This window comes from Protopterus annectens, chromosome 1.part0, assembly GCF_019279795.1.
Source record: "Protopterus annectens isolate FY-2018-M chromosome 1.part0, PAN1.0, whole genome shotgun sequence".
NCBI lineage: Eukaryota > Metazoa > Chordata > Ceratodontiformes > Protopteridae > Protopterus > Protopterus annectens.
In genome coordinates this window covers 1897326910-1897351761 of record NC_056725.1, presented here as the reverse complement: position 1 = coordinate 1897351761, position 24852 = coordinate 1897326910, and the positions used below count along the sequence as shown (strand labels likewise).

The following is a 24852-nucleotide window of genomic DNA, read 5'->3' as shown; positions in this document are numbered from 1 at the left end:
ATGAGGGATCTCAACTTTTTGTTAAGGCTAATATGGGAGTTTTTCCAGTCTTGGGACTTCACCTTTTTCTGCAACAGTTTTTTTTTCCTTCTGTTGTAGAGTTTATTAATGGCAGGGGACCACCAGATTGGCTTCCTTTTTTTGGAGGAGACCGTCTTGGTTCTGTTGGGTATGGCTAGTTCCATGCATTTATGTACATGTTCGTACAGTGCATTGGTGTATGATTTGGCAGTCATGCAGAGTGCCGTGAAGTTAGCTACCTCTGTTTTTAGGAGTCCAAAGTTAGCTTTGGAGAAGTTTTTCAAGGTGGATACCTTTGGGGGGGGTGATGTGGATTTCCATGGTGATTAGTTTATGGTCGATCTGCCCAAGGAGGGATTGACTATTGGTGTAGTGTAATGGTCGCCCACATTAGTAATAACCATGTCAAGGATGTTGCTTCCTCTAATGGGGGTCAAAATGAGCTGGTCCAGGGTTTTGGAATTAATGAATTCCAGGAAGCGTTGGGCCAGTTTATTGGTGCTTTAGTAGTTTTCCCAGTTGATGGGGGAGTAGTAAAAGTCTCCTAGTAACAGAGTGTTGGGTTGCACCTTGATAGATTCCAGGGTGTTTAGGAATGTGGAGTAAGAGTCTAGGGACATGGCTGGGGACCTATGGCAGGCTATGACTTGGATCGCCGTCTTACCCAATGTTAGTTGTACCTCAAGTATTTCAGATGCGTTATGCTGGGCTACTAGTCTGGAGGTGTGCATATCCTTTATGAATATGGAGACATCATCAACTTTGGAGCTTCGGTCCATGTTTTGGGGACAAAAGGTGTGTAATGAGTTATAGCCTGGTATTGCAGGGAGTGCTTTGCTGCTTTAAACCAGGTCTCTATTACAGCACAAATTTCAATGTTCTCCATTTTAAGGAGGGCTTCGAGTGAGTGCATCTTGAGATTTGGACTTCTAGCATTGAGCAGCATGACCCTCAGATTGCATTTATTTACAGCTGTTACGGTGGTAATTTGTTCTTTGAACACCGCCTAAAATAAAGCAATATAGGGGGGGCAAGAGCCTTAGCCAGTACTCTGAAACCCAGAGGTGACAGATGCAGGCCATCTCTGGCAAAGCATCGAGGTCTGTCAATCATGTCTTCACAAGCAGACAGATACTGGATCCCCGTAGAATGACACCAGAAACATAGCCAATTGTTGAAGTCAATCATTTTTGTTTGTACTGCAGTATCATTCTGGTTGATGGTAGGATACTGCTCTGGGCTAGTGTCATACCTGCTTTGGCCACATAATCCGAGAGCTCCACCATGTCTCTTTTCATGTAGTTCAGGGAGGTGCGTCTCAGGTCATTCACCCCCACATGGACAATGACAGAGTCATACTTGTACCTGTTTTGGAGTGGCCTGAGTGCGTGTGTTGTGTGTCGGATTCTGGCACTGGATACACAGCTGACTGTTACCTTCTCTTTATTCAACCTAGTGAGTGGGACATCTGTGTGTCTCACTACTGAGTCACCTATGATTAGTGAACTGGGCAAGGTGTTTAGCCTGACAAATCTCAGTTATAAGGCTATGGAACACATTTATTTTATTTTTTTGTTTACATGGCTGGGTTTACAGCCTGTACTCAGTGAAGACACAGAGAGATAAACTCCATGTGCAGCTACAGTATTTACATTGATAATACAGATGAATAGGTAATTTACAATGGGCAAGAGAGGCATATGTCATTTACAGTTTCAAAACAACTGAATTTTGTTTTTACATGACAATCAGATTAACAAGCTGTTAAAATAAATTTTACTGGTTTGTACAGTTTCAGAACCTTTGCAAATTGTTTGCATGACATAATTATGGCATTAAAATATTGCTACAAAGCGTATTTGCAGTACGTAGATACATAGGCTAGTTATTTGCAATATCTCAGAGAAACAGTACCACCAATGTGAAATCTTACTCAAGATCGATTTCCTGGCATAACTGAGGGATTTAGAGGTTGTTGCAAGGACTATATAAAACGTTGTTATGGAAGATATTTACATAGTTTGCCACATCTAGTGAGTTTACATGAGTGTTTTTGCATGTTGTTCAACAACAGAAGAAAATTTTGGCAGCATGAGAAGAAAACTTTTAGATACATCTAGTAAGATTTTGTGGAAAGTTTGATTGGAGGAGTGTATCTGGTTAATTTTTTTCATAGGATCATAGGAAGTTACTAGACTACTGGCCCTGAGGCCCTTATAAGCCTAGCCAAGAGTTTAGCCTATGTATAGACAAATCAGCGCCTGATGCCCCTGTCCAGCAGGACACAGGTGGAATCCCAGGGATGTATTTTCCATTTTCCATCCAGTTATCCAGGTTGTGTTTAAAAAGGGGTGAAGAGGTACTCTGATGTGGAGAGGGAGTCTATTCCACAGGAACAAATCTGTCCCGCCAAGAAGTCCCATTGATGTCACAGACCAGGTTGAGGCCACATGTGTGGGTTACTCGAAAGGGGAGCTCGACTTGCGGATATGCAGCAGTCCCATCAAGGCGGGGACCGAGATTGCCTTGTATGCCAGACCGAGGTCACCTGTGAGGAGTCTGTATGAAACAGAGTGGAGGGATAGGGGTTTTAGCCTATCTGTGTACAGTAGATTTTTGAGGCCCTGGATTCTCCTGGTGAGGAACCTTTGTGGTCTCTCCAGCTGCTGCATGTGCTTTTTGATAAGGTAACACAAGCCGTTGATAGCAGACACACCGTACAGATAGCTTACCTTAATGTAGCTAAAGCTTCTGGCAGCAATTCCTATGCTAGCATAAATAATAAAGTAAATGGACACAGACAGATGCCTATGGGGTAAGATGGATGGCAAATTGACTAAAAGACAGAGCCCACAGGTTGTGTTTGGCAAGGGCTGCATCACAAACATGAAAGTGATCACTGGTGTCCCACAGGGGCTCAGAACTGGAACTGCTTTTGTTCAATGATTACTTCTCTGACCTACAGACTAAATACCAAGACCTACAGCTAAACAAATTTGTAGAGGACTGCACTCCAGGAGTCATGATCAAATTCTCCACTGAAACAAAAGCTATCCAGAAGGAACTTACTTTTGCAACTGCTTGGTGTATTGGAAATGGGCTTAAAGTAAATACTAAAAAAAGTTGCACTTTGGCAGACAATCCACCCCCCCCCCCCATCCCAGAATACAGCACTGAAAACACTCCACTTCAAAATGAAAATGTAAATACTTGGGAATGTGAGTTAACAAATCCCTCTCCTTTGATCAGCAAGTAGCAACAGTTGTCAGGAAATCTTTCTACTTGGCACAACTGTTCACCAAAGGAATATCATCTAGAACTAAAGGGTTATTGTCTCACTGTATGAAGCAATAATCAGACTAGTCACGGAATATAATGCTCCCTTTGGGATGTACCTTACCCAAACAGATGGAAAAACATCAGAGATTCTTAAAGAGGATCACAGGCATAAAATTCCTAAGCTACCAGAAAAGGCTAAAAGCATCGTCCCTCACTTCTGTCTCATACAGGCTCCTCAGAGAAGACCTATGCCTTGCCAAGCCTTCCAAGTGATCAGAGACACATTAGTCAGGAATCTTTTATACCTTCACAACTCAAACAGCCCCACAAATACTGGAGCAAGGGATCTTACAGATCTGCTGAAGCAGGTTTAAATAAGGAGAGACAGATTTGTTATTCAGCAACTCAGTCACCTCTGGAGTAGACTCCCCTCAAGATAAAGCAATGTGATATAATATTTTCCTTCAAGCATGACTTGGATAATTTGAAGGGTATTCATAAATTCACTCTGTGTTTGACTATCCTAGCCCTCCTTATGAGGAGAGGTACAGGTTAGGGTAGGAACTAGCAAGGAGCAATGGTCAGTAGCCTTGTACTCAAGCAGCACGGCTGTCTGCAGGACCACAATAGGAAACAAAGTTGTTTTGTTTTCCTTCTAAAGGATCAATAGGTCAGTGTGTTGAGCCATATCTGAAACCAGCAGAGAGGAGAGAAATTATATGCAATTTGGGATGGAGATCTATAAATTTGTTTTCTAAGTGGTATTTGGCATCTCAAATTATACCCAAGACAAAATGGAGTGTTCTGCACTCCTGAATATGCCAGTCTTCTGATGAGACATTAAACCAATATTCCATCTGTCTGTGCATGTGTTAGCTGAGGTGTATTGAAAACTATCCCACTGCTTTTTTTTTTTTTTTTTTTTTTGAAAAAAAGACTACGTTATGTTACCCAGTTCCCTAGCCAAATTTCCCCTAGACAGTATTAATACCACCTCACCCCTCCCCTGAACAGAAGACACTGGCAGAGTGGGACTAACCAGGTCAACAAAGAGAAAACATAAATAACTAAATTCAAATTAAAAAGGAGGGCCAATAATGGTAAAGTCCTTGAAGTAAAATTTACTTTCAAAAGATAAAGTAAATAAAAACAAATGACGATGTCCATTAGAAAGTAAAGGCTGCCTTCTATGCCAGCAGTAAGACTTGTGGTGTAATGGGTAGTAAACAGATGCAGAATATCCCAGCTTAGTAGAGGAATTAAGATGCTATAAAAGTCCATGCAAATCAAAATGTGCTTTAAAGGATGTTGGTACTCCTTCAGTTATGGGATGAAAACTTTCAAGACATACAAACACATCTCGGTAGTTGGGAAGGAGCAAAAACAAACAGACCTGGTTCTTTTTATGGGCATTTGAGTTTTGTGATCAAACCTTAATCACATGAAAAGGCAGATGGACAAGGCAGAACCCCCCTCCCCACTCTTTCCAAACCTTCATAAATGCTACTGGCATGCTTTTCAGCACATATCAGTTACGCTGCCTGACACTAATCAAATACACAAAAAGAAAACACTTTTGGCCTGCTGTTAAAGATTTTTTTTCTATATGCTTTTCTGCCCCACATCAAGACCTAAGCCCATTCACAGAATTATCATGGGGCAGTCATGAAGGTTACTTGCGTCTTCAAACAGCATCCACACAATGAGGACATTTTACTTAGCCTAACCAATCTCCTGGGTGTTGTGATGTGTGACCTTCATCGCAGGGTCTACAACCCTTCCTCTATGCAACTAATTGAGCCTCATGCATTTTCAATGAAGGATACTGCCCATCACTGGATTGGTGAACCACATGGAGGCCCACAGGTCATGGCAGTCCACCTTCCTTCAAAGGGATGACGCAACCTGTGGCTGACTTTGTCCACTTTCCTCCAGAATAGGCACATCCATCCTCCCTGCCAGCTCTGCCAAGCAACACTGTCACTAATCATAATGAGGCGAGTTGTATCACAGTCAAGGTTTTAACCCCCCTCTATGCCACAGCAGCTGCTATGAAGAATTATCTTCCAGTAAATTAAGAAATGTCACAGAGATTCTTTCAGAGGGGGGAAATACATGGGATTATTTACAGGATTTCAGACAGAGCTTCTTTCTGTAATAGGCTTTACTTTACAGCAGAGTTTGTACAAAGTCCTGGATTCAGAAGTGTCAACCTTCAGCAGCAGCAGCCAGTCTACAACAGGTTTTTAATAACTTAATCTTTAAATAAGAAAACATGCCAGGAAAATCAGTCATTTATGACAAATGTTCTATACACAGACAGTGAACCCAAAACTCCAATGTGCCTTTTTCTCAGGGTCAGGAGTCTGGAATGTTAAAAGCAGTGTCGACTTCTTATATATGCATCATTTATTTTCTGTGCAAAAGTTAAATATTGAAAGTTCACTAAAACTGTGATATAACATGCATACACTTATATACAGAAATGTAACTATTACTATGGGTGACCTTATTGTAAAGAATGCTTAGGGATATATTTGACAATCATAAAAAGAAAATTAAGTCTAGCACTGTAGCTTTTTAATCCTCAACTCTCTGCTTAAGAATAAGTACATTGGTCTGAGGCGTTTTTTTTTTTTCATTTTGTTGCTATATCAAAACTTGCCACCACAATAACATGATATTTTTTACATGAGATTTGAAACTCAGGGGTTAAAACACTAGTCTCATAAAACAGGGTCATGAGTTCAAATATTGTCAAGGCCTCTGCTTGTGTTTTAGGAGGTTTGGGTTAGCACAATTTTAAATATGTTTACCTTACACACAAGGTACAGGGCTTGATTCTCACCTTTGGGAAGCATGGTGAGGCTTGAAAAGGCCCCCTGGGGTTATTAGCCCAAGAATCAACAATGAACCTACAAGACTACATGCTGATCATAAAAGTCAACTAAATCATGTACATGTTCATACAATGACTTCGAATGAACAACACTGCTTCTACAATGCTGCTCAGCTGTTCCAGTGTCTTCTGAACTTTTAAGTTTGTAGGTTCATACTAAGCTTACAGCCAAGAGACCATTGAAAAGTACAGCCATATCAGCATGTATAGATGAGATATTGAAATACATCCCTGGTAAATATGTTTTCCCCACATATTTTAGGAGAAAATGGCACTTTATTAGAAAAATAACCATACAAGATATAACTTCAGATGCCAAGGACTGCTGTCATCATAACGTTGCATGTTGGTAGTCCATTTCACCCTTCATTTTTACATATGGGTTCGGAGCCGTTCCTCGGCTTTGACTCGGTCGATTTATAAGCTCGAAGACTTCTGGTTGGCTTGTGGCTAAGCAGGTATCCCATAATGCACCAGTACAAAATACAGTTGTGTACACTTACCATAAATGTAGATGTTTGAGTGTATTCACTGTTGCAGTCATTACATTTGGGTAATCTGCTGGCAGGTTGCCCTCAGTCGGCCTGATTAACAAAGTCTTGGGTCCTGCGTCAGTTGCTGTCCCTTCTTCCATGACGTCAGGTCATTAGGGGTATAAAACATGCAGCCGACGCCATTACATCAGTTTTTCTTGCCCCAGATGTCAGGTGCCCCTCAAATGGGGAATAATATATATATATATATATATATATATATATATATATATATATATATGTATATACATATATATAATTCAAAACACAAAAAATATACCTCCAAACAAAAGCAAATACACCAAAAAGGCTTTTAAGCATAGTAAAAGAAAGTAGAGGTATAGTAAGAGAAAAACAGGGGGCTGGAGGGTGGGTAACCAGGACTGCAACAGTGAATACACTTGAACATCTACATTTATGGTAAGTATACACAACTGTACTATGTTCTTCGTGTTTCACTGTTGCAGTCATTACATTTGGGTAGATTCCCAAAGCTATGGTTGGGAGGATGGATTTATACAGCATTAGGAGCAGCTATAAGGACCTGCAGGACAGCAGTGGCAAAGCCAGCTCTGGATTTAGAGAAGAGAGGTAAATGGTAATGTTTGGTGAACGTATGACCTGAGCTCCAGGTAGCAACTTCTAGAATGTCTCTGGTAGGAACCCCTCTGAGAAAGGCTGCAGAAGTAGATGCAGCCCTGGTGGAATGAGATCTGATCCTCTTGGGGGTAGGTTTACCATGGTGCATATAGCAGAAATGAATACAATGGCTTATCCATTTGGAAATAGTCTTTGAGATAGCCTTTCCCTCTGCCCCTTCAGCAAATGCCACCAATAGTTGTTCAGATTTTCTTACAGATTTTGTCCTGTTTTAGTTAAATCTAAGTAGTCTGTCTACATCCAATGAATGCAGAATCTGCTCACCCTTGTTCTGTGGATTGGGAAAGAAAGCTGGCAGATGAATGGTCTGATTAAGAGCCACACTGGATACCACCTTAGGCATGAAAGACGGATTGCTCCTGACAGCTCCTGAGAGACGCTCTGTCCGCATGAAAAATAATGAAAGGCTCCACTGCCATAAGAGCCTGTAATTCAGAAATCCTTCTAGCTGAAGTGACTACTAAAAGGAAAGCTGTTTTCCAGGAGAGAAATTTTAGGTCTGCAGTAGCAGCTGGCTCAAAAGGAGGGAGAGTGAGTTTTTCCAAAACAAAATTAAGGTCCCATGCAGGGGTTGGCGCTCTCCTGGGAGGTCTTAAGTTTTTGGCCCCTCTGAGATACTGCTTTAGCAGAGGATGAGAGAAGAGGGGAGGTTCTGTGTTCTAATGAGCTGAAATAGCAGAGGCATGGATTTTTATGGAAGAAAAGGATAGGCCCTTGTGAAGCATCTCAGTTAGAATCTGAGGAATATTGGGCATTGCTGTGCTTATTCCTTGTGATTGGTACCAGGCACAGAATCTTTTCCATTTGTCAGCATAAGATTTTCTAGTACTAGGCCTTCTAGCCTCCAAAATGACATCCATCACAGGTTTGCTGAGGGATGCCAAGGGTGAAATTAGATGATTAACCACACTGCAAGATTCAAAGATTGGAGCGGAGTGTGCATAATTTGGTAGTTCTGCTGAGACAGTAGGCAAGGTGTCTGAGGCAGGTGCCACTGAGGAAGGTGTGACACACACTGCGCAGGAGTGGGTACCAGTGTTGGTGAGGCCAGTCTGGGGCAATCGGAATAATTTTTGGTTTGTTCTGTCTGACTTTTAGTACAACTTTGGAGAGCAGAGGCAGAGGGGACAAAGCATAGACTGAGTTTTTTCCAGCTGAATGACAGAGCATCCACTTTCCAAGCTTTTTTGTGATGAATTCTTGTGCAGAATTTGTCCAACTGATAGTTCTGGGGTGAGGCAAAAAGATCTATGTCTGGACTCCCCCACTTGCGTGTCAACATGTTGAAAATTTGTAGTTCCAGTTTCCATTCCTGTGGATCCATAAGATTTCTGCTTAGTTCGTCTGCCAGAGTATTTAGCTTTCCTGGCAGGAATTGAGCTTGCAGTTGTATTTGGTAGGTCAAGGCCATGTTCCACAATACCATGGCTAGTCTGCAAAGGGGGGAGGAATGTGTACCCCCCTGCTTGTTTATGTACCACATAACTGTGGTGTTGTCTGTCTGTATGATTAACTGTCCTGGATGAAGGTAGTCCTTGAAGGCTGTCAGTGCATTCTGTATAGCTAGCATCTCTTTCTGATTGATATGAAGGTGCATTTAATTTGGGCTCCATTTGCCATGAATGCACTTTCCTGCCAGATGAGCCCCTCAAGCATAGTCTGATGCATCTGTAGTTAGGGTTTGTGCGACAGGGGGTAGAGTGAATGGCAGTCCCTTGTTTTGGTGGCAGGCCTCTGCCCACCATAGGAACTCTAGTTGCAGGCAAGGTATGATAGGAATCATTGTTTCCAGGCTGTGACAATGTTGACTCCATAAACTTTTTAAGTTCCACTGAAGTTTCCTCATATGCAGTCTTGCATATGGAATTAGAAGAATGCAGGAGGCCATGAACCCCAAGGCTTGCAGAATTTGTCTTGCAGATAGCAGGGTTTTTGTGGCCACCTGTTTGAAGCAAGTCACCAATTGAATTTGCTTTTCTGGTGTAAGGCAAGTCATCTGGGCAGTTGTATTCAAGCTTGCACCCAGGAATGTAATTTTTTTGAGTGGGTACCACTTGTGATTTCTTTTCGTTTATGGTGTACCCTAGACAAGTTAAAACCCTTTTTACAAACGGCAGATGCTTTAGAAGAATGTCCTTGTTTTCTGCCTGAATTAGACAATCGTTCAGGTATGGATATATTTGAATATTTCTTTGCCTGCAAAATGCAATTACTGGAGCCAGTAACTTTGTAAAGACCCTGGACGCAGTAGATAAGCCAAAGGGCAGTGTAGAGAACTGATAATGCAAGTAGCCTGCTTTGAAGTGGAGGTATCTTCTGCAAGATTCCCTGATTGGGATATGGAGGTAAGTCTCTCAAGTCTAGAGTTACCAACCAGGCATCTTTGCCTAGCATAGGTAGTAACTGTTGAAGAGTCAGCATCTTGAATTTTGGAATGTCCAGAAATGTGTTTAGAGTGGATAAGTCTAGAATTGGACGCCATGATTTGTCTTTTCTGGGTACCAGGCAAAGTCTTGAATAGAAACCTTGTCCCTTTTCCTCTTCTGGTACTTGTTGAATAGCCCCCATGTTCATGCGGGACAGAACTTATTTCTGGGCCTCTGCTAACTGATTTGGGGGCAGGTCTGGCCATCTGTTTGGGATTGGCAACGTGTGGAAATGAAATCTGTAACCCTGGGACACTATATTTAAAACCCATTTGTCCTGGGTAATAAGTTGCCAGTTTTGTGCATGAAGTGCCAGTCCCCCCCCTCCCAAAGGGGTGGCTAAAAGGTAAGTGCTTGGTGACTGTAGAGGGAAGTCATTGAGACTGTTTACCATAGGGAGGTGCCTTGTTGTTTCCAGATTTGGAGGTGGAGACACCCCATTGTTTTGTTCTAAAAGTTCCTTGTGACTGAAACCTGGAGCCTTTGGACGGTCTGGATTTGACTTGAGTGGCTCTCGAAGGGAATGGAAAGGACCAGTTCTTAGTAGGCCAGTGCCTACTAAATCTTGGAGGTTGCACTTGTAAGAAATCTTTCACAGTTTGCATAGAATTTGCTTTATCCTCCATCTTTTTTAACACTTCTTCAGCCTGATTACCAAAGAGACAGTCCTGTTGTAAAGGAGCATCCGACAATTTTGCTTTAACATGGTCAGGCAGAGTTTGCTCTTTGAGCCAAGCATGCCTTCTTAGCACAGATCCAGTTACAGCAGCCCTGCAAGAGGCCTCCAAGGAATCAAAACCACATTGCAAAGTATGTTTTCCAACTTGTTCAGCTGAATGTAATGAATCCTGTAAATCTTTATTTTCCACACAGTCAGAGATTAACATCATTTTCTGTTTAAGTAGTCTCATGATATGCTGTTGATATTTAAGCATATGAAATTGACAGTTTAAAGCCCTGATTGCCAAGGTTGCAGAAGTGTAAACCTTCTTACCCCATCTATCCAGCGCCCTGGAATCTCTACCAGTAGGGGTAGGATTTTTAGCAGTAGAGGCCTTAATGACCTTGGGACCCTGAGAAATGGTTTCAGGATCAGCAGTAGGATTTTTGAAAAGGAATTTGTGGGAGTCAGTAACCCTGTAGTACCTGTCTGGCTTACAAGGAGCCGGAGGCAGAGAATCAGGAGCCATACTAGATTCTGAAAAAACATCATCAACAATGTTTAGAACAGGAGGTATAGCCAAAGGCCTATGCTGAGGAAGAAGAAGAAAATCCCTAAGTCTCTTTTTAGATTCAGAGAAAGCCTGACTTTTACAGTGGAAATGTTCCCTTAAGGTATGTAAAGTTTCCCCAAAAGAAAAATTCTCAGGGGGAGAAGCAGAAGGAATGAAATCTTCTGCATCAGAGTCCTCATAAGTAGGATTAGACAAATCCTGTTCATTAGAAGAGTCAGAAGAAATAGAATCCTGTTCAGAAGATTCATAATCGACGTCTTGCCTAGGCCTCTTAGGAGGAGGGGGTTGGCTACCCCTGATCAGAGTAATTAAATCTTCAGCCATTTTGATCATTTGTTTTTTAGGCATAGGGGCCTGCACATGTGGCCCAGGCATCGTTTTTTTAGACAAAGAATTAGATTTTGGCCTTAGTTTTGAAGATGGTGTCGGTCTAATATACAAATCTGTAGGCCTGAAAACACCCTCAGAAGCCAGTGCCTGCACAGCGGCTCCGGACCCATCTAAGGTAAAGAAATCTGCGGGTTCCATAACTGAAGCATCTCATGGCATACTGGACTCTGAATAGGTCTCAGTAGAGGCCTGCGAATCAGAAGTAGCAGGTATCAGGGGCTGCGAAAGTGCCTCACTGAGTACCAGCGAACTGGCGACTGGCTTAGGAGAAGCGCCGTTGTCAGTTTTGGACCTCAACGGTCTGTCTCTGTCTTTTTCTTTGCATTTTTTAGGTATTCCAGTAGTCGGATTGCTAACCGATGACATTTCTGGATAATTAAATCTTGAGCCAAAATATTTAGAGGCAAAAATATACTGACATTTAATCGTGAGTTGATTAAATTTAGCACAAAACCGACAGCAAGGCACGTTGTGGTCAGGGCCTAGGCAAGGAATACAGTACAAATGAAAATCCTTATGAGGTATTTGCTTCCCACAAGTAATGCAATTATTAACTTTTACAGACATCGGTAAGGAGCAAGAAAAAGTTTCCCCAATGGGGTACTTAGCTTTTAGTTGAAGACTTCGGTTCTGAAACTCGAAAATGAAAATTTCAGGAGTCGGCCGACCAGCACTTGCAAACTGCTTCTGCTTCAGGCACCGCGCAGCAAGAAAGACTGATGTAATGGCATCATCTGCATGTTTTATACCCCTGACGTCCTGACATCGTGGAAGAAGGGACAGCAACCGACGCAGGACCCAAGACTTTGTTAATTAGGCCGACTGAGGGCAACCCTGAGGGCAACCTGCCAGCAGATTACCCAAATGTAATGACTGCAACAGTCATCTCCAGATCTTTTTTGCTGCAACAGTCATCTCCAGATCTTTTTTGCTGCTCACTAGAAGAAATAACCATAACAGACAAACCAATACTAAAGGGTCTCCAACCATAGATAACCAAAAAAATGAGTACCTCCAGATTCTTCCAGGATGGGGGCAGGAGGGCGGGTTGGTAAAAATGAAGGGTGAGCTGGACTACCAACATGGAACGTTATGGTGAGTACATAACTTCTTTATGCTGTGTAGTCCAATCTCACCTTCATTTTTATGTATGGGACAGCGTCCCTAGCACCTTATTCTTGGGTGGCTCATTGGAAAATACTCCTGAGCACCGTGGAGCCAAAGGATGCTCTAGCCCTGGAAGCTAAATCCAATTTGTAATGTGAAATAAAAGTGTGAGGGGTAGCCCACGTAGCTGCTGCCCAAATATTATCAAGTGGGACCCTGGCTTGAAAGGCGTCAGAGATAGACAGAGACCTGGTAGAATGAGCCTTGATCTTGAAGGGAAAAGGTCTGCCCTCCAAATTGTAGACAAAGGCTAAGCAACTGGAAATCCAATTAGATAGTGTCACTTTAGAAACTGGTAAGCCCAATCTGGATTCAGAAAAAGAAATTGATAATGGATCTGATTTCCTAAACTCCTTGGTCCGATGCAAATAAAAACGTAGCTTTCTATGAACGTCTAGCTGATGAAACCGATATTCAGCTGCATTACAGTGATTAAGGAAGAAAACTGGGAGTTCTATGCATTGATTTAAGGTGGCGTGAGAACAAACTTTAGGGACAAAGGAGGGGTTAGTACACAGTGAGACCCTGTCTTTATGAAAGATCAAATAAGATGGCTTAACAGGCTTGTAACACCAATACCTGTCTAGCTGATGTGATAGCCACCAAAAACAAAGTCTTCCAAGACAAAAATTTTAATGAAAATGATTGAGAAGGTTCAAACGGGGAAGATGTCAGTTTGGACAACACAAAATTTAAATCCCAAGAAGCCACAGGTTCTTGGAGAGGTGGCCTCAACAGAGTGGCTCCTTTTAAAAAGGTCTTGCATAGCTTATGAGAAATTAAATTGGTGTCTGGAAATCCTAAATGGAAATGAGAAATAGCCGCCAATTGAAATCTGATAGTGGCAGCAGCAGATCCTTGTTGAAAAAGCTCAGAGAGAAATTCCAAAATTACAGGGATAGAAGTAGTGTAGGGATCTACATTCATTTTGTGTGCCCAAATAGAAAATCTTTTCCATTTACTGCCATATAGTCTCTAAGCTGAAGGTTTATGGGAGGACATAAGGATATGTGACACTGAGGAAGATACATTGTGAAGCCTGACTAGGGATGGAGCTGGAGCAGCCACGCTGTCAATTGGAGGGTGTGGATTGAGAGATGTAGTGAACCTGACATGCGAGTCAACAGATCTGGAACTGGGTCCAGAATCCAAGGATTGTCCAGGAGAAGAGGCTCGAGGAAGGGGAACCAAACCTGACGAGGCCAGTAAGGAGCAATGAGGATTAACTTGCATCTCAGCTGTCTGGCTTTCTGAATCACTTTGGAAATGAGAGAAAATGGAGGAAAAGCATACAGAAGACCCAGGGACCAATCGTGACCTAGAGCGTCTCTGGGTGTCTCCCCCGGAGAGGGAATGAGGGAAAAATAGCTGCTGCATTTGGCATTGACTGGACTGGCAAAGAGGTCGCAGCAAGGCTGTCCCCATTTGCAGAAAATCTGTTCCGTTGTTTTGTGTTTCAGAGACCACTCATGAGGCAGTAGGATCGCCTGGCTTAGCTCGTCGGCAATCACATTGGTTGTCCCTGGAATATGCATTGCTACCAGAAAGCGCTGGGAAGAAATCACCCATTCCCAAACTCGCATGGCCTCTCGACAGAGTGGGTAAGATCTGGTACCACCCTGTTTGTTGATATACCAAACTACCGACACGTTGTCTGTTTGTATCACAATAGTCCCTAGAGGAAGAAGGTCTTGAAGTGCTTGCAATGCCAGGAGCACTGCCCTCATCTCCAGAACATTGATATGTAGGTGAGCCTCGTGTTCTTGTCATGTGCCTTGGACAGTCCTGCCGAGATAATGCCCCCCCCCAATCTGGGAGGCATCCGTGGTCTCAGTGGCAATGGGTTGGGCAGGAACAAAGGGGGCGCCCGCCGTCAACTGGTTGGTTGCTATCAACCAAAGGAGGTCCTCCTTGCATGATTCCATCAGCAGAATATGGTGATTCAGCGGAAGATATTGGAAGGACCATTGGGAAAATAGAAGCCACTGGAGAACTCCCATGTGCAACCTGGCTAATGGTACTAATAGGATGGTGGATGCCATTGTCCCGAGGAGCTGAAGAACCCGCTTTGCTTTGACCTTCCGCAACGGGAGAAAGCACTGAATTTGAATGATTACATTTTGTGCCCTTTCAGCAGGGAGACGAGCTGTCATGTTCACTGTGTCTACCTCTGCGCCTATAAAAATCACAGATTGAGAGGGCAATAAATAGTGGCATCCCTATTTTGGAAAAGTAGATGCCTGGTGGGGGCGGTAAGGAGCCAGTCATCCAAGTACAGAAACACCTGGAATCCCTGACGTCTCAGGTGAGCTGTCACTACTGCCATGCATATGGTGAACACCCTGGGGTCTGTGGTGAGACCAAAGGACAGAGCACGAAACTGATAGTGACTGGCTCCCAGTCAGAAGCGTAGATGGCTCCTGGACACCTTGTCCATTTTTATATGGTAGTAGGCATCCTGGGGATCTATTGAGCACACCCAATAGTCTTTCCCTAACAAAGGGAGTATCGACTGCATTGTTACCATCCAAAACTTGTTCTTCCTCACGGATTCGTTTAATCTGCTGAGGTCTAATATTGGCTTCCAGTCCTCTGTTCGTTTTGGGACTGGAAAGAACCTGGAGTAAGTTCTGGATCCTATCTGGTCTGCTGGGACGGATTGGATGACGCTTTTTAAGAGCAACTTGTTGATCTCCACAGTTGCCTGATCTCTGAGATTGGGTGGTACATCTGGGAACTTGGGAAAAGGGTATGATATAGCCTCTGATAACAACTCTTTGTACCCACTTGTCTTGGGTTATACTTAGCCAGGCTTCTGGATACAAAGAACTGCATCCCCCGACCGGCCCCAGAGAAACACAGTCGGATCCTATATCAGGAATGCTGATAAGGCCATCCCCGAAAGGAATCATGACCTTATTGGTATTGCAGACCGCCCCTGCCTCTAGAGTGACGTCTCCCATTTCCTCCTCCTCCTCTGCCTCTGAAGGAGGGTTCACCCTGTGTGTCTGGAAAGACCCTCTGGGACTTCTTGAACCAAATTTTACTGCCCCTTTGACCTTTAGGGGTATGGTCTAGAGGGAACAGTAAAACGTACTCCCACAGCAGAGAACGTCTTTCCTTCTTGCTCACACCGAGTGAGTGTGTCCTTTACCTTAGATCCAGACAATGAGGAACCATCAAAAGGGGCGTTGGTGAAAGTGGACTTGAACGATTCCACAAAATTACACAAGCACATCCAGCAGTGACACCTTAGGGCAACTCCTGAACCCGCTGCTCTACTCGCTCCATCAGCTGCATAAGAAATAAGCCGCATGGAGGAGCTAACTACAGAATTTAGGGTGAACAACTGAGCAGAAATCTTGTCAGGGACTCCCTCCATACATGTACCCTGTATAGAATCTCCCAACTCCTTAAGGAGATCCCTCTGCAATCTCGTGAAGTGAGTGAGATAGCTCAATGATCGAAGAGTAAAAGCCGCTGAACTGAAGACACGCTTCCCATACCTGTCCATCTATTGAGACTCCTTATTTGGCGGATGGACAGAAGTCACCTCAGCAAGCTCCTTCTTAGTGGCCACCACCATGACATCTACAGGGACACCTTTGGACAAAAATTCTTTATCTGGAGGGGCAGAAAGAAACTTGTTGGGTCTCCTAGGGGCTGGCTCCATGGCATCGGGAGCATCCCACACCTTTCGACTAAATCCACCAGTTTGTCAAAAGGGAGACACCCAAGAGGCAGAAGGTTGAGACCTGAAAATTTTCAGGTACACTTGACTCCTCATCATAAGGGTTAAGAGTGGGTCAGCCTCTCCTCTGCTTAAGGACCTCCAGGATGTCCACAAAGGAATCATCATCAGAGGATGACTTGGGGGACCCTTCTGACTCCTCTATGTCAGTGTCAGATGTCAAAGACTCATCCTGGGAGTCAACATGCTTCCTCTTGCATGTCTTCTTCCTGGGGGGCTCCTCAGAAGGGCATTTTGGAGAGGTCAAGGAAGAGCGGGAGCCACCAGCTGGTGGGTGTCTGCTTTCTCCGGAGAGAGTAGGGGCTGAGACTGAAGTGGGTACCCTAGGGGGGAGAGGGCAGAGACCGAAGTGGGTGCCCTAGGGGGAAGAGGGCAGAGACCGAAGTGGGTGCCCTAGGAGGAAGAGTGCTGGTACCTTTGGTGGCAACTGGTGACTTGGACAGTATGCTCCTCATCATCTCGAATGCCAATCTCTCCAGCTCAGAAGACCTCTCCCGCTCCGAAGAGACCGAGGATGCCATCGGCGCCAGAGCCATCAGCTCTGAGATAGACGCAGGGTCCGAACTCACCCTAGCCGAAGAGCTGAGAGGAAGAATCGGAACCAAAGAAGACCGATTCCAACCTTCCCTGTCGGTGCTGACCAGAGAGCTTCTGCCCCTGGATACAATGGACACCGAAGGTGTCGGAGCAGAGCTTGGTTCCAAAGCAACCGCAAGTAGAGTTGGAGCCGAGGGTTCCACCAATGGCACCAAGCCTTCCGACTTCGACAAACCAGCTTGGCTCAGAGGAGGAATAACAGGTTTCATAGGCTCCGGAACAGACTGGGTCGGAGCCGACAATTTAGATAGGACAGACTACTTCAACAGTCTCAGGACTACCCTCTCCACATCTTCATCCGAAAGGCTCCTGGAAGACCTGGAGGACATAGTCAGGGATCTTGATCTTGGAGGAACAGCAGGTTCCATAAATTCAGTGGTCGGTTCCGACAAACTAGGATCCGAACTTGTTACAACAATGTTGCTCTCAGTCGGCTTTGAAGGCAGTGGAGCCGATGAGGCCGATTTTGCCACTTTAGGAGGTGGCTCCGAGACACCAGCTGATGCCGGAGAAGGTCTTTTCGAAGACTTAGACAGCAGATTTAGTGGACTTGGAAGAAGAGCTAGACAAGGCTTCCTCAAAGGAAGACTTTAAAAGACCCTTTAGAATTAGCTTGTTCCTTCTCTCCTGTAACTCTCTAACAGAGAAGGCATGACAAAACAAGCAAGTCTCTTGCAAATGGATGTCTTCTAAGCAACAGACACATAGACCATGACCATCCGTCAATGACATTTTTGGGAACACTTCATGCATTTCTTAAAGCCCAAAGGCTTGTGCTCCTTAACCTCTTTAGACATTCACACAGATGAAAGGAGAAGAAAAGAGAAGTAAAAGGGGAGGACTAGGTCCTCTAACTTAAATGGACCTAGCCCTGAAGGAGGAAGAACACCATGAGGACTAGGTCCTCTAACTAAAATGGCCTAGTCTAGAAAAGAAAGGGACAGCTAGGTTTTATAACTTAAACAGACCAGCGAAAATTCACACACACACAGAAAAACACTTTCACACAGAAAACCCTGAATCTGCTAAAAGATTAATAGAGGAAGCTCAAACTTTAGTTTCGAACAACAAACTCCACCACCGTAATAATCAACACTAGTGGATAACCGCCAAAAACCCAACTGCTCTACAAAACTGTAGGCTGGAAAAAAACACTAGCATTATCAAGCTATCCGCACTAATAAGTATGAAACCGCTACACATGATACCACAAAGCACAATAACAGGACCAAGGCCAGCACTTGCACCAAAGGGTGCAAAGGAGCTAATTATCTACGAATTAGTACCCTACACTAACAAATGGCAATGCAACAACAATTGTACTATACTAATATATAAACTTTGAACAGGATTTTAAACAATATAAGCAAGAAAAAGTTAACACTTAGCCAGAGCCAAGAGAAGCACAACCGAAGTCGTCGACGCAGCAAATGAGATCTGGGGTTTGTACTGGTGCACTATGGGATACCTGCTTAGCCACGAGCCAACCAGAAGTCTTCGAGCTTATAAATCGGCTGAGTCAGAGCCGAGGATTGGCTCCGAACCCATACATAAAAATGAAGGTGAGATGGGACTACACATCATTTTATATTTTGTACTTACAGCCTCATATTCCTACACAATACACAACTCAATACAATACCTGAAATACCTAAATAATTTAGCCCTTGTATATTTTTTGTGTATTTCTGTATGTAGCAAGTTTCTCTTGCTTTAATGATGACTTGTATTTGTTTGGAGCTCCCCCCTGGGTACCACTGAAAAGGGGTCCTTTTTCTGCTTGATCTATGCTTTCCACAGGTCTGTGTTGCTCATTAACAGTACTTCTAGTAGCTACTTAAAAAGGACACATGTGACTGCAGAAAGGACAGGCATTCCTCAACAGAAATTCATAGCAGTAATTTGTTCTGCATTTAATGTAAAAAGGAAAAGGCATGCAGGAACATTGAAGCCAGCATACCTGCAGGTGTTTTTATAACTTTGGTGAGCTGTACATGCCAGTTCTGTTTCTTCTCCTTCTTTGAAAGAAGAGGAGAACAAACATGACAGTTATATATTATCTGATTACTATATAATAAAACTATAGCTAGCCTATCAAGCACCTACTGCAGTTCCCCTAGTTGCAGCTTCCCTCAACTTTGTAGGTTAAAAAAACAATGTTCTGCTTCAAGCCACAACCGTGGCAAACCACTTGCTACAAATATAACATACCTGCAGTAACAATCTTGATCTCACAGAGGGGTTCTCAGTGGGAGTGGGTGTGTATTAGGGTTCAGCTTGGAGTCCACTGCTGTTCATACTGGTGATGGACTACATTAGCAGACAGATTGGAGGGGACAGCTCAAAAATATGCTTATGCAAACAATGTGGCATTACTGGCAGACTCTGAGCAACAACTACATCAAAGGATAGGGCAGTAGAATGCAAAACTGAAGGCACAAGGGATGAAATGGAGTATGGAAAAGGAATCTGTAATGACAGCAAATGGGGGAAATCAGAAGAATCTGAACTTGGACAGAAGGGAAGATGGCGGAAAGGGTTAACAGCTTCAAGTATCTGGGAGGGATGGTTGAGGAGTAAGGAAGTCTGAATGAGGTCAAAACTAGAATCAGAGGTGCTGCAGAGTGTCAGGGGTAGTGTAAAACAGCAGAATGCCAAAGAAGCTGAAAAGTAAGGTGTACAAAACAGTGGTGTGACCAGTACTACTGCATGGTACAGAAGCCTAGGCAATAAAAGCAGAGCAGCTGAGGAAGCTAGAGGTGATGGAGATGAAGTACCTGATATAGATGGTAGGATGCATACTGTGGGACATTAAAAGAAATGAGTACATCAGAGCAGAAGCCAAAGTAGTTCCAACTGCAGAGAAGTTAAACTCTGGTGAAGAAAGTTTGAAACAGACAAGAAGTAGGCAAGAAGAAACGAGGGCATCCAGCAATTAAATGGATAGATTCTGTGACAGAACACCTGCGACAGTCAGGCAGAAATTGATAGAAAGATATAGAGACAGACTCACATACTTACACAAAGTCTCATACCTATACACAGACACACACAAAAAGGTACCCACCAAGTACAATTACTTTGTGTATATCTCAGATTTACATGATCAAATGACTACGTACATAAATTTACTTATCTACTTATTGCTGTTGTTGTCTGGGAAAGTCCAACTCAACTATTGATAGCCCCTTTTCTTTGGAAACCCGGGGAGAAAAGCTCCAGTTATAAAATGGGCAATTTTAAACAATAGAGAAAAATCTAAAGCTTAAAGTTACAGTACGGACATGCAATAGCTGAAAGGCAGCTATACTAGAAATCATCTGCATTGAGTAAAATAGTCATTACATATTAATACAGGATAAAGTGGCATAATCACGGAGGTTTAAAATGTTAAATTACAATTTTAAATTTATGTGAAGGAGAAGTGAGACAAACACACACATACAGGTACTTGTAACGGCTACAGTTACTTATGACAGTCCTGCTTTTTTTTCTCTTTCCAAACTCTAAACAAGTCTTTTTAAGAGCTGCAGTTACTGAACAGAAAAGAAATAACAGCTTTGGTAAAAGACTTCAGCCAAAGCACATGGATTTAGTGATGTGAAATGGCACACTTGTTTTTGTTTCAGTGGGCTCTCCTGGTACATTAATTCACCCCTTTGGAATATCTAGTATCCATTGGGTTTTCCAGTCCCTTTTTCTAATACTTATTATTTTTGTACTAATGCTATAAAGTGTTAAAAGTGATCCATTCCTCACCCTGAGCACTTTTACTAATGTAAGCTTACAGGATTTGTACAGGCTGATACTGTACACCTAAACTAGTTATTCTATTTTTTATATACATACGTGTGTGTGTGTGTGTGTGTGTGTGTGTGTGTGTGTGTATATATATATATATATATATATATATATATATATATATATATATATATATATATATATATATATATATATATATATATATAAAACTATACACACACACACACACAAACACATACACACACACATGTATGCACCCTTCTCTACAGATGTAAATCCACTGGGTAATTAGTTTAAAATACACAAAAAGTTGCATCTAGTTAAAGGGAAAAATATGGTTTGCAAAACTAAGAATATAAAACCTCGTTTAATGAAATTATCATGAAGAGTACATGTAGTAAAAAAAAAAAAAAATCAGTGTCAGTAGCAGTGACGTGATTAAAGAAAGAAAACAAATGTAATCCATACTCTAAACACAAACTGTAGTCCATCACCACACAGAGAGTAGAAACATGACTAGAAAACTACAAGAATAAAGAAAGAACTAAAATAAAACAGCAGAGATACTCAGAGGGTGCAAGTCAGGCTACTACCACATAAGCCGCAAACACTTGAACTTTTTCTTTGTAAAATAACTGACCCTATCCATGACTAACACTTCCCAAAAGCATGTTTTAATATGGATATCCTAGTTAAATAGGGTCCATATAAAAGATGAAATAAAAAAAAAAGCTCCTAGTAAGATGTTCAACAATAAGAAGACTAGGTGGATATTTATTCAACACTGTTTGTTCCTATAACCGATTTGACCTTTACAACTCATATATTTAAAATGGTGAAAACAGAATTATGAAGAGGACCAGAAAAAAAATGATAAAACGAGGCTCTTGTTGCTTACCTTAAGCTGCTCCTGTACACGCTCATTCTTAATTATCTCGGCGATACGTTCCTCTTCGTGGCGACTATCAATGATCTCCTCAGAAGGAAATTCAAAGCTAACATAATCTTCCCCTCCATTTTCATGCACAAGGTCATTTCGAAGGTCATTTCGAAAGTCATAAGGACTACTTGACATAGGAGGTGGTGGTGGTGGTGGGGGAGGTGCAGTCATTAGTGTATGAAGTTCCTCTTTTGTTCTGATCAGATCATCTTGAGCAGCTCTAGCCTGCAGGGAAAACAGCATTTTCATAATGACAGCATAAAGAAAAAGGCATATATGAACATTCACATTGGTGTACTTCATGGTAAATCATGTAATAAATTGACAGTGCTCAACTGTTTTTATTTGTAAACCAGCTTTGTTCAAAATAATAAAAAAAAAATGTATATATATTACATATTATTTAATATATGCATACATACACACACATACATATTATTTGTAAACCAGCTTTGTTCAAAATAATAAACAAAAAATGTATATATATTACATATTATTTAATATATGCATACATACACACACATACATATATATGTATATATATATATATATATATATATATATATATATATATATATATATATTATTGGATGGCGCAGTGGTAGTGTTGTCACCTCACAGCAAGAGGTTTTCTGATTCAATTCTGGGCTGGAATGCCTTCTGTGCGAAGTCTGTATGTCCTCCCTGTGTTTGTGTGGGCTTCCTCTTGATGCTCCGGTTTCTTCCCACTTTACAAAGTCATGTGTCTGGAGCGTTTCTCCCCGGGCTTCCAGTGAAAATTGGCTTCATTCCAAGTCGGACTTTCCTGGATAACCAATGATAATTAAAATAAAATAAATATAAATAAACTTAACACACAAAAAAATAAATATAAAATAAGACAGTATATGACTGCTTAGATGCATCAGGACAAGGAACTTAAAAAGATTTTTTTTTTAAATACCTTTATGGGCAAACATACAGTAACAAAAAACAAATCATATTAACATTTTTCCATTTTACATTATCCATCACATTATCTTTCCTTTTTTATAGTCACCAGTTCAATATTACATAAATTGCTGAAATTCTCTTCCCTTAAATCTCACTCCTCATCCGCCTGAACATTATTCTGTATATTTTATTCCCATACTTTCCATTTAATTTTATGCAGTTTGCTCCCTCTCTTTTCTAAAGATCCCTCTTCCATTTCTGATACTATTCAATATTTTAAATGCAGTTAGACTTTGATTTCCATTTTCCAGTAATTGCTTCTAGGCAACCAGCAAATTAAACTTAATGAGGTCTTACTATGTGGCTGTAACAGGCTGCTTATCAGATAGCCTCAGTGATCACTCCCCAACATTCCTACTCAAAAAATACCTGTACCAAGCTAAACCCATCATCTATCGTCAAATACGTAAAAAAATAAACTTTAACCCACTCACATTCATCTCATCCCTCAAAGAATGTAACTGGCATGCTCTAAAGTACCTCAGTCTAGATGACGCAGTTGAATTTTTTAATACTTCCTTCCTGAACATCCTTAATTACCATGCCCCCATAAGATTTTCCAGAACAAAGCACAACCTTCCCCATGGCTACAGAAAACCACTAAGTCAGAAATGAAAAACAGGGATAAAGCCTGGGAGCTCTGGCGCAAAACCAAAACCCCCGCAGCTAGACAAACATTCCTAGAACTACACAATAGAGTCAAAAAGCTAATAAAACGGGACAAATTCCAATACTACCAGTCTGCCCTAGACTCCTCACAACACAGCCCCAAACAATTCTGGTCCTCCATAAACTCCATCCTCCACCCAGGTAAAGTCAGTACCCCTCCTCCTAACATCCCTCACTCCTCAGAAAATATTGCTACCTCATTCAACACACACTTCACCCAAACCATACTATCACTAGCTAAACAACACAACCCCCCTCCCCTCCAACCCACACCTTCAACTAGTAATCTCCCCACTGCCTTCTCTTTTTCTCCTGTACCTACTTCCAACATAAAAAAAGTCTTAACTAAACTTAAACCCACCAAATTAGCAGCAGACAACCTCCCAAGTGAATACCTTCAAATCGCAGCTGATGCTCTGGCCTACCCAGTATCCATCTTGATTAACCGATCTCTGTCAGAACGTTACGTTCACACATTGTGGAAAGTCTCACATATAATTCCCCTCCACAAAGGCGGACCCTCTGCAGAACTAACCAATTACCGCCCCATAGCTATTCTCTCTCCACTCTCCAAAATACTAGAGAGATGCATACACTCTCAGGTCTCACACTACCTCCTTACTAACAACCTCCTTTCCAGTACTCAGCATGGTTTCCGACCAAACCATAGCACCACCACTGCCTTACTCTACTAACACTATCCTTCAGCATAAAAACAATGGCTATCTCTCCTCTGCTACTTTCCTAGACCTATCTAAAGCATTTGACATAGTCCCACACAAACAACTTATCTCTGTCCTCAATAACCTATCCTTCTCACAATCAGTCACCAACTGGTTTCAGAGTTACCTGTCTGACCGCCAACAATCCGTTGTATGGTAGAATGACATATCTCCCCAACTACCTGTCTCCATAGGGGTTCCCCAAGGATCCATCCTTGGACCCCTACTTTTCTCTGTTTACACCAATAATCTAGCATCTGCCACCAAACATGCCACACTCATCCAATATGCAGATGACTCAACCATCATCTGCTCAGCCCAGTCCCTACCCAAACTGCAAAAAGTCACACAGGAAGCCTTTTCCTCTGTTGAAACATGGTTATCCGATGCCCAGTTAATACTCAACCCAAACAAAACTAAACTACTCATCTTCCAACCCACCAAACATACTCAAAACAACTCTCACTTTAACATCACAGCAAAAGACAACACCACTATATACCCAACTGAACACACCAAATTGCTAGGAGTGGAAATAGACAATAAACTAAAATTTGACATTCACATATCCATGACCATAAAAAAAGTCCACAAAAAACTAGGAGCATTATACAGAAATAAACAATTTCCAAAGCAGCAAAGATTTCAACAGCAAATTCCCACCTTATCTCCACCCTACTTTATGCCTCTCCAGTATATACCAACCTAAGGCAATGTGATCTAAACAACCTAGAGACCTGCTACAACAAAATCGCCAAATTCGCCACAGGGGCATCCTACCGTAGTCACCACTGTCTCTCACTTGCTG

At 42.2% G+C, this 24852-nt stretch overlaps 1 protein-coding gene across 2 annotated transcripts in view; it reads right to left on the bottom strand.

The window, feature by feature from the left end:
* EZR (ezrin) overlaps window positions 1-24852 on the bottom strand; it is a 1157798-nt gene that overhangs the window by 27095 nt on the left and 1105851 nt on the right. For both annotated transcript variants that reach the window (XM_044070016.1, XM_044070025.1), the window contains exon 13: window positions 21619-21885. In XM_044070016.1, coding sequence (XP_043925951.1) covers window positions 21619-21885 — 267 coding nt within the window. The remainder of the gene's footprint in view (window positions 1-21618; window positions 21886-24852) is intronic.